This window comes from Penaeus vannamei, chromosome 28 (assembly GCF_042767895.1).
Source record: "Penaeus vannamei isolate JL-2024 chromosome 28, ASM4276789v1, whole genome shotgun sequence".
NCBI lineage: Eukaryota > Metazoa > Arthropoda > Malacostraca > Decapoda > Penaeidae > Penaeus > Penaeus vannamei.
The window spans coordinates 34619566-34629565 of NC_091576.1; the positions used below are offsets into that span (position 1 = coordinate 34619566).

A 10000-nucleotide genomic window follows, 5' to 3' on the forward strand; every position below is an offset into this window, starting at 1 on the left:
TACACAAAATAACAACAACAAAAACTGTGCAAGACAGAACTCGTACCAGAACTGTGCTTTGGGGAAAGACCTGAAGCCGCCAAGTGCCAACAGGAAAATAAATCCGTAGTCTCAACAGGCAGCCAACTTGCCTGTGAAACTTTCGCTTTCCAAACGGGTCATACAAACACACACACGCGCAATCACCCACTTTTTCATCCTTTTACGCACTCACTCACTCGTTCACACACAAACGCATGCATTCACATTCTTTCATCCTTCTACGCACTCACTCGTTCGCTTTCACGCACAAATACACATGCACACACGCAATCTCTTGCATCCATTTATGCTCACACACACACAAACACTGCAAACTTATTAAAGGCATAAATGACACTAACAATTTTAATGAGAAAAGTGATTGTGAGAGTGAATACTACAGTAAAGAAGTAATTATGATTATGAAAGGATATTGATAATAATAATTGAATAATAATAATAACTAGAAGCACTCAAAGAGCGTATATCATACGCGGAGGTGGGGGCTAGGGAGCGGGGAAGGGAGCTGGGACGGTCGCTTAGTGTAGCGATTTTGAAGCTAATTAGATTGATTAGTAGGGGTAACTCATTTAATCTACCAGCTACCACCAAGGAGTCGCATACTCCTGAACTTAAAAAAAAATAATGTTAATGTTACTGTAACTGTTATTTATCTTTACGTCTATCTTTTGAGGCAGGTTTTCAGTGTTCATTTATTTATATAGACATTTTATTAATTTCTTTTCCACTTATAATTACGATTAAATTAAGAATAGTATATATGAAGGGATAAGGTAAAGAATACGTTACACAAAAAATATATATTGAATATTATTCAATACAACAATAGAAACGAGTAATGACAAAGGAAATATATAAAAAGAACAAAACACAATGTACACATTTCACATATATATACGACGGATGGTCACTTACGGTCACGATCATTCACGATTAAGGTCACTAAGGTCGATCACAATCACGATCACTAAAGTCAATTACGATCACGATTACGGTTACTGGCACTCGCTAGCGCTCGCGTTATTCTGAACACTTTGGGAAAGTCGATAGCGCGCAATGTGGGATACATAACCTGTGTTGTCCGTCTCTGCTCTCCGGTGTCTCTCGTCTGCCGGTACATTCTTCTGCTCCTGCGATGTCAACCTCACGCGGGTAAAAACACCGCGTACTGTTTACTTGTTGCTGTTGCTCAGTAGTTCGCCACTTCGGACTGGCTCGTTAGGTTGTTGGGCGCCGTCCGAAACGAGCGAAATGTCACCCTCCTTCCATGGTATATCGGCTGCGTTCGAAAAGCGCTGAAAACAGGAGGTGGCGGTCGAGTGCGGTCAAAAGTGGTTACCACTTTTGACCGCACTCGACCGCCTAATGTAGTGGACGATGCGTCCACTACATTAGGACGCGGGGGTAGGGGGTAGGGGGTGGGGAAGGGAGCTGGGAGGGTCGTTTTTTTCAGCAGGATAGGAAAGAGAAGAGTCGGGGTCGTTGATCACGGGCACAGGCAGAGAGGGTGTGGAGGTAGATTCACTGAACATTCAGGCTTGAGAAGCAGACAAAAGTGAGGATTATAATGATAATTATCATAATTACTACTACTACTACTACTACTGCTTCTACTATTACCATAATCACTCATTACCATTATCATTATCATCACCACTCTCATTGTCATTTTTATTATTCGTCCTAAACATGGGATGATTACCCACAGCAGACTCATGAGATATTTAACAAAAGGGAAAGTTTGCTGGAAGACTAGTCAAGGGCAGGGCATGTGAGTGACCATCTTGCGTCTTGCCACCTATTCTTTGGAGAACATTCCGAGCAGCTGATCCATTTTGTTTTCTATTTGACTGTTGCTTTTGATGGAATTTTCTTGTTGAGTCGGTCTTAGGCTGGACGTGCAGGAGCTGATTGACCCTTGATTAATTGTTATGTCTGCTGTGGATAAATGGTTGATCATTGATTAATTGTTATATATTATATGAGTCTGCTGTCGGTAAACCTGATCCCATGTTAAGGACGAATGATAGTGATGATAATAATGATAATAACATTGAATGATTAGGGTAATAGTTGAAGCAGTGGTAGTGGTATTAGTAATCATATTAATCATCACCATTATAATTATAATTAATACTATCATTGTTGTTTTTGTTCTTGTTGTTATCATGATGATAATGATCATAATCATTATCATCTTTATCTTCATCATAATCATTATTATCACAAAAAAATGGCAATAATAATGATAAAGAAATGACAATAATAAAAATGGTGACAAGAATAATGATAATTAAATTATGAACTGAAATAATACAGATGTGTATCCAAGAGCGCTAATCACATTTTCATTTATCTATTATCTTTTTGAACTAAAAATATGCAGAAAATTATTACTTGTTAATCACTGTAAATTAATATAACTTGCAAACAATTTCTTTTTATTCTTGTACATTTCATACGTTTACACACACACGCACGCACTTAAAATAAATAAATAAATTAATAAAGATTGTGGAAAAGAAGTAAGAGCACAAACATAGCATATAAAAGCATCGGAAACTGGAGCATTACTTGCTTTATCTGTTGATCGTCGAAGCAAATTGGTGTTTTCAGTTTAACAGAATATACATGTAATATCTATAGATTCCTTATTCATTAGTTTTATGCTTGTGTGTGTGTGTGTGTGTGTGTGTGCGCGCGCGCGTGTGAGTGAGTGAGCGAGTGATTGCGTGTGTGCATGTGAAGCTGTATTCCCAAATTAAAGAAAGAGAAAGTGTTCGGCCTTTGCTGGAGACAGGTCTTGTGAGGTGACTGTATTCTCAAAATCCCATTTAAAGCGTGAGTTCTCCCTGCTTGCACACGTTATTTTGCTTTGTGTAATTAAGCGATTTCTCAGTGAAATGTGACGTTATTTTCATTAACATGCAAGACTAGCTTTTTCATATATAAAATTACATGACAAACGTATCTGTGTGTGAAAGGATATAGTGAAATCTGAGATAATAGCATTTGTTCACACACGAGGACAGTGCTAAACAGTGGCGTTTATATACATAGACTATAATTAACGCGTTAAAAGGTAGTATCAATGTTTAGTACACGTGGATGATTTAAAGTGAGTTTGTGTATCTGACTCAGAAGGCAAAACGTCGCAGGAGTGGTCAGAGCTGTTGGTTAAAAGCAATAGAGTGAATAGACTGCTTGGCTGCGTGTAACCCAGTAACAAGAGTTTAACAAGCAGTTGCAGTAAATCTGGTCTATTGCCTATTCACCGTGTCATTGATAAGTGTGATATCTATTATTCTAATGGTAATTAGGGTGATGGTTATACTGCAACTGATGATTATGATGATAAAAGGAAAATGGAAAAAAAAATGTTTGCAGTGATAACAGTACTACATAAAATTATGATGAAAATGACAAAATATTCCATCCAGTTAATTATTTGATTATTAGTTTTATATTAGAATATATTGTAATAACAGATGCATCTGTTTTTTTGTTTTTTTTTTTATCACAACAGCAGCACAATAACATTTCTAGTTTTTGTTTAACAGGTAAAATATGAATGTGGCATCTTTTTTTATTATCATTTTTTTAAAAGTAGTCAGGACACAAACTGGTTTTCCATCCACTGTTTTCGCAATATTTTCAGTTATTTATCATGTGTGTATGTGAGTATGTACGAAATTTTATAAACAAACTTTCTGACATATTCATGGAAACAAAGAGACAAAGAAATTGATGACACACGTGCACACACAAACACACAGGAAAGAGTGGTATAGTTTTATTCAAAACCTTGGCCAAGCTTGATTTCGTAAACATATAACGGCACGACGGTTAAATAACTAACTCTTCGCAGGACGCACCACACATGAAGATCCCCGCCCTCCTCCTCTTGCCCTTTGTCCTCCTTAGCAGCGACGCCTTCGGAAGAGTTGCCGAAGGAGAGTCGGACCGAAGGGCCACCCGCGAAGAGGCCGGAGAAACGGTATCTTCTGAGTATGCAGAGGAAGTCTTTACCCCATGGGAGCCGAGCTCACGGCCACTGGAGCGGAGAAAGAGACAACTCTGGATACAAAGCCGGAATCAAGGTTGGTGCCTCAAAAGGTTTCAGATTTGTATCCGAGATAATATATATATATATATATATATATATATATATATATATATATATATATATATATATATATGTGTGTGTGTGTGTGTGTATGTGTGTGTGTGTGTGTGTGTGTGTGTGTGTGTATGTATATATATATATATATATATATATGTGTGTGTGTGTGTGTGTGTGTGTGTGTGTGTGTGTGTGTGTGTGTGTGTGTGTGTGTGTGTATGTATGTATGTATATGTATATATATATATATATATATATATGCACACATATATATATACATATATATATAAATATATATACACATATATACATATATATATATATGTATATATATACATATATATGTATATATAATATATATATATATATATATATATATATATATATATATATATATATGGGGGGAGGTTCTCAAAGCACCAGGAGGGCCCAGATGTACAGGGTCATGGTCCACTGACATGTGGACATGCCCTGACTCTGTATGAACTCCTGCACCTCAGCCCCCTTGGGTTAAAGGGTGGCTCAGGGGAGATGGGCCTTGTCAGTCCTCCCCGCAAATATAACTCATCGGCAGTGTTCAGTATAAACGAAAATGGTAGGAAGAGGGGAACTGTCCCTCTCACCCAGCAATTGAGGCAGACTAAGGGCCTCATCGGGAGGGAGAATGCTGGGGTGTAAGATCGAAATGGGAGCTTCTCGTCCTGCCTTTGTTCTGGCAGCCGCTAAAACAGTGTGAAGCTTGATGGACAAGGCCCAAAGGAACCCCACAGGCGGATGTTGGGTCCTACAGCCTGCCACCCCCCTTTATACTAGGCAATGGGGGTGGCAGAAGTAGTATCCACCTGGAGTGTCTGCCTGAGGTTAAATCTCAGGTGAGACTCACGGCGGGGGCTTGGAATATCCACTCTTTGCATTATGGTGAATGGTTGCCATTACTGTTGAGGGAACTGAAGCGGCTGAGAGTTGAGGTGGTGGCTCTCTTGGATGTGAGAAGACCTGGTAGCAGCAAGATCAATGTGGGCTACAGCTATTACTGTTCAGGTTGCAGTGATGGCCACCATCTTCAGAGAGTAGTCATAGCCATCTCCAGCAGACTTCAGCCGTCGGTAGAAGAGCTTACTCCAGTCAGTGAGCGTACAATGGTTTTGAGACTGAACCATTCAGTCTGTAACTCGATGTGAAAGAACTTGCATTTGTGTTGGACAGTTGTCCTTGGCGAGATATTCGTATTGTTCTGGATGACTTCAATGCGGTATCTGTCTCCTTTTATGGGTTATTGAAGGTCCAAGAAATTGAGGATTTCTGGCTCTTGGCACCAGCACTCTGACTCATATCGGTGGACGTGGTACAGTGATGCGGGTAATGCAGCAAGGAGATCGACCCCATCCTCATAAGCATTTGTTGGAAGATCCTCCAGAACTACAGAGTATATAGGAGTGGCGAATTCTGTGATACTGACCATAGATTAGTTGTGGCTACCCTCCGGGTCCACTTCAAAACTCCCCAGTGGTCCAATGACCATTTGAACAGGCTAAGGGGTGGGAAGTGTGCCTGATGGATTGCTGAGGCAATTTCTGGTCGTTTCACAGTGCTTGACAACCTGAAGGACCCTGTAGTTCTATGGGACACCTTTAAGCGTGAGAAGCACAATGCAGCTCAAGAATTAGTTGGGGAACGCCCAAGTGCAAGATAGAATTTTATCTCGCAGGAGATACTGGAGGCTACAGTGCCGTGTGGCATGTCTGGAAGGGGATTGGGATTTGCATCATTCTCAGGTGCACAGGATCAATATTGGGAGTCTTACAGAGGATTACAGACCATTTCTTAGACCATGTCTTGCCTACCAAGCACTCAGAAAGCTGAACTCCAAGCCATCTTCACAGGTGACTGCAATCCACTCAGTAAGTGGACAGATCGTCTCAGATCCCGTTGCAGTGCAGGAGTGTAGGGCTAATTTGAGCAATTGCACTTGGTTAACTTAGATGTGGGTAGTGTCGAGATTCCATTGATGAACCCACCCATCAGTGGGGATCCACCCTCCATAACTAAAGTAACAGGGGCAATCTCCAAACAGAAGAGTTGTAAAGCAATTGGTATCTGTGGCATACCAGTTGAACTGTTAAAGGCTGGTGGTGAACCTATGGCACAGGGGTTGCATGCTGTCCTGACTGCTATCTGGCTGTCTGGTATCGTTCCCTCTGACCTGTTGAGGGGTGTGGTACTCCCTCTCTGGAAAGGGAAAGGGGATTGATGGAATTGCAGCAGTCACCATGGCATTGCATTACTCAGTAAACCAGGCAAGGTTCTTGCTCACATTCTTCTGAGACATGTCAGAGACCACATTCTGAGGCACTAGGGCCCCGAGCAATCAGGATTCTCTCCTGTTAAGTGCACATTAGACTGTATCCTGACACTTCCAGTCATTGTAGAGCCCACCATTAGTTCGGGCATGGGCTGATTGCAGCCCACATAAACCTGAAGGTGTTCGATATGGTGCATTGGGAATCAGCCTGTATCTTGGTACTAAAAGTCCTGTAAAGTGTTCAGGAGTGAAGCAAGGTTGTGTCCTTGCACTAACACTTTTCAACTTGTATGGACTGGACACTGGGCAGAACTATTATTCAAAGTCATTGTGGAGCAACACTGGGTAATATCAAGGTTACTGACCTTGACTTTACTGATAATGTTGCTATTCTATCTTAGTCTTTGGAAACTCTAGTGGTGGCTCTAGATACATCTAACAATGAAGCAAAGCCCCTGGGTCTAGAGTTTTCTTGGACCAAGACCGAAATCTAAGACTTTGTGGAATTACTAGGGGAACCATTCGGTTGGTTCTCCTAGTGTGTGTATGTGTTAAATATATGAGTACATTTATTAATGTATGTGTATATATGTATACACACATACATATATATACATATGTATACATATGTTTATACACACACACACACACACACACATATATATATATATATATATATATATATATATATATATATATATATATGTGTGTGTGTGTGTGTGTGTGTCTGACCCTTCACTTCCAACCACGGGGGTTCCTCAAAACAATCCGCTATGCAGGCCCTTGGTATATATCTAGCTCCTCGCAACAGGTTTGGTCGATCTGCCCAAGCCACGACCTCTTTCGTTGTCCCATTGGGCCTCCTCCACCCAGAATTGTCTTGTGAATAGACAAACTGACGGGCAGGTTCATCCATCAAGCTAGGTGCCGTATTGCCAGAGTTGAAGATCCCGGATTATGCAAATAACAGGTCATTTGTCACTTGTACCTAATTATCTGGGACTAGATGGTGTTCAAGTTTCACTTCCATTGAGGAAAACTAGCAGTATCAAGGACTTATAGGCACACAACTTAAGGGGCAGTCACACTATTCTCATCTGTCCAGAGATCCTAAGACAGACTGGGATGCTTCCCAAGCTTTAATGGGATCTGATATAAAGATCCCCTAGCCAGCACGGAACTGCTGTGTCAGTATTTATCCCTAGCTAGACCAGGAAAGACACTACCGAAACAAAAACTATGATATAAGTACTTTTAAACTCATGACAAAATCCTAAAAACTGATTATATCATGTTAAAGACAATCCATTCTTTAGATAATATATATTGTATCGAACAATGATGTCCCATTAATTCTTTAAAGATAAATCAAATAAACGTTCATTTGACCAACAAATATAAACACCAACCCACTCCTACGCACCAAAGACATGGAGGCCTCTTGTGAGCCAAAGAGTCACTGTAGCTGACCAGACTTCGGCGAGGTTGTCAAGGAATCCCAGGACAGAAGACTAGTGTGACTGCTTACACACACACACACACACACACACAAACACACACACACACACACACACACACACACACACACACACACATATATATATATATATATATATATATATATATATATATATATATATATATATATATGAAACTGAAAACAGTCAATTGAAAATACATGTAACATTTCGAACTCTTCACAAATTCCTATTCAGACAAATAATAAACCGAAATGGTGTGTGTATGTGTGTGTGTGTGTGTGTGTATATATATATATATATATATATATATATATATATATATATATATATATATATATATATGCATATATAAAACCTCGGTTCAACTGGCCTAGTGTTAGCGCTGGTATGTCCCCAAGTGCGGCTCTGTGGGCTGAATCGCGTCATTTGGTGTGAAATCTAGGGGCTGAGCGGAGCCAGCGATAACTGACCTAGGGTGTCTCTTTCCTCGGGTATCTCCGGGCTTTCCAGGGTGCACTTAAAAATTAGTGCTTGTAATTCGCTTAAATAAATTATCAAGATCTGTAATTATCAATAAAGTCAACAAATGATATCTTATATAAACCAAACTACGTTTTTTACCAAAAACAAATGAATAAGGAATGGCTTATTTGAAACTGAGGAACTACACTCGCGTCGACGGCCTGTCAGACTAGCATTAATAATTTTGAATCAGTAAATCGGGTTCCATTCTTCAAAAAATATACCCCATGAAACAAGACTTTAGCGAAAACGGAATAAGTCGTTGTGCTCTGTGCTGCTCAAGCGTTAAGACCACACGTTCCACATAGAGGTATGTGCGGTCTGTTCCGGCGGTGCTTTTCGCAGTCGGAACATCTCGTCTGGCTGGGCGCTCGGACGCAAGGCAGGTCCTAGACGAAGACGAGGCCAGTTGAGCCGCGCCTTAAATCTAGTTTGTCTTCTGTCGGTTTTCCTACAACAGTATCGACATGATGGAGTGCCTTGCCATTCTTCATATATAGTTAGGTAGATAGATGAATAGATTTACAATATTCCTGTTTTGCATAATTCCAGAGTACAACCTGCGGGGCGCTAGGGTCCCCATGTTTCCTAGAGCTCCTCCTCTAGCTTCAGTTCCAGCTCCTCCGTCGGCGCCACCTTCACCCCGACCCTTACACCTCACCCGCCTCGTACCGGTGTTCATGTCATCAGACTTCGTAGGCGCTACGGGCGGCGTCAACGGACCGTATGCGCCCCCGATCACGGAGCCACCCACAGGAATCCCCACAGGAGTTCCAGAAATCGCCGATCCGACCGCAGGAACGCCCGTAGCACTACCTCCAGGAGTCACCGGCCTGGATCCGTCCATGATTATGGATATAGAAGCTGCACCACGGCCCGCGATCCTTACGAGCTTGCCCTGTCCTGGGACCTGCGAAGTTCGGAGTGAGACTGGAGACTGCGATCTAGATGCTGTGTGCCTGTTCCGTTTGGGTCTCTGAATTACCCCGGGTGTATGCTAAGCACGACACGAGTTAATGCCGTAAGAAAGTGTAATCCTCGGTCCCAGTACTTGTGCCAAGGATGCAAAACGCACTGCCACGTACACAAAATATATTACTATTTGTGAAATTACATTTAGCTCTCGCAGTTTCCACATTGCACACAAATTCTGATAAGCAAGACGTTTGCTAACGCATACATATGAATAGGAATGACTAGAGACACACATAAACACACACACACACACACACACACACACACACACACACACACACACACACACACACACACACACACACATATATATATATATATATATATATATATATATATATCCATATATATGTGTGTGTGCCCATGTATATAGAGAGATATTGATAAAATACTGTAATTATTATGTATATGTAGACAATGCACATTTTTTTTTCCCGAAAATCTGCAATTTTGGTAATACCTACAGTAAAATACAACAAATGAACAACGCTAAGCACATTTAGGGGGCCGAATGATGAGCACATGCAAAGAGAGAGAGAGAGAGAGAGAGAGAGA

The 10000-nt window shown here is 41.0% G+C and overlaps 2 protein-coding genes across 3 annotated transcripts in view; one reads left to right on the top strand and one right to left on the bottom strand.

The window, feature by feature from the left end:
- Nucleotides 1-125, bottom strand: part of LOC113824482 (dynamin-like) — a 7381-nt gene extending 7256 nt beyond the window's left edge. The window contains exon 1 of the mRNA XM_027377229.2: nucleotides 47-125. The gene's annotated coding sequence lies outside the window, so the exon portion shown is untranslated. The remainder of the gene's footprint in view (nucleotides 1-46) is intronic.
- Nucleotides 126-2820: 2695 nt separating this feature from the next.
- LOC113824471 (uncharacterized) overlaps nucleotides 2821-10000 on the top strand; it is an 11486-nt gene continuing 4306 nt past the window's right edge. The window contains exons 1-3 of one of the 2 annotated variants that reach the window (XM_070142067.1): nucleotides 2821-2883; nucleotides 3911-4142; nucleotides 9023-10000. The exon at nucleotides 9023-10000 is cut by the window's right edge and continues 807 nt beyond it. In XM_070142067.1, coding sequence (XP_069998168.1) covers nucleotides 3923-4142; nucleotides 9023-9450 — 648 coding nt within the window. In that variant the 5' untranslated portion in view covers nucleotides 2821-2883; nucleotides 3911-3922 and the 3' untranslated portion in view covers nucleotides 9451-10000. Of the gene's footprint in view, nucleotides 3125-3910; nucleotides 4143-9022 lie in introns of both variants that reach the window. The other variant, XM_070142066.1, reaches the window with a different exon arrangement.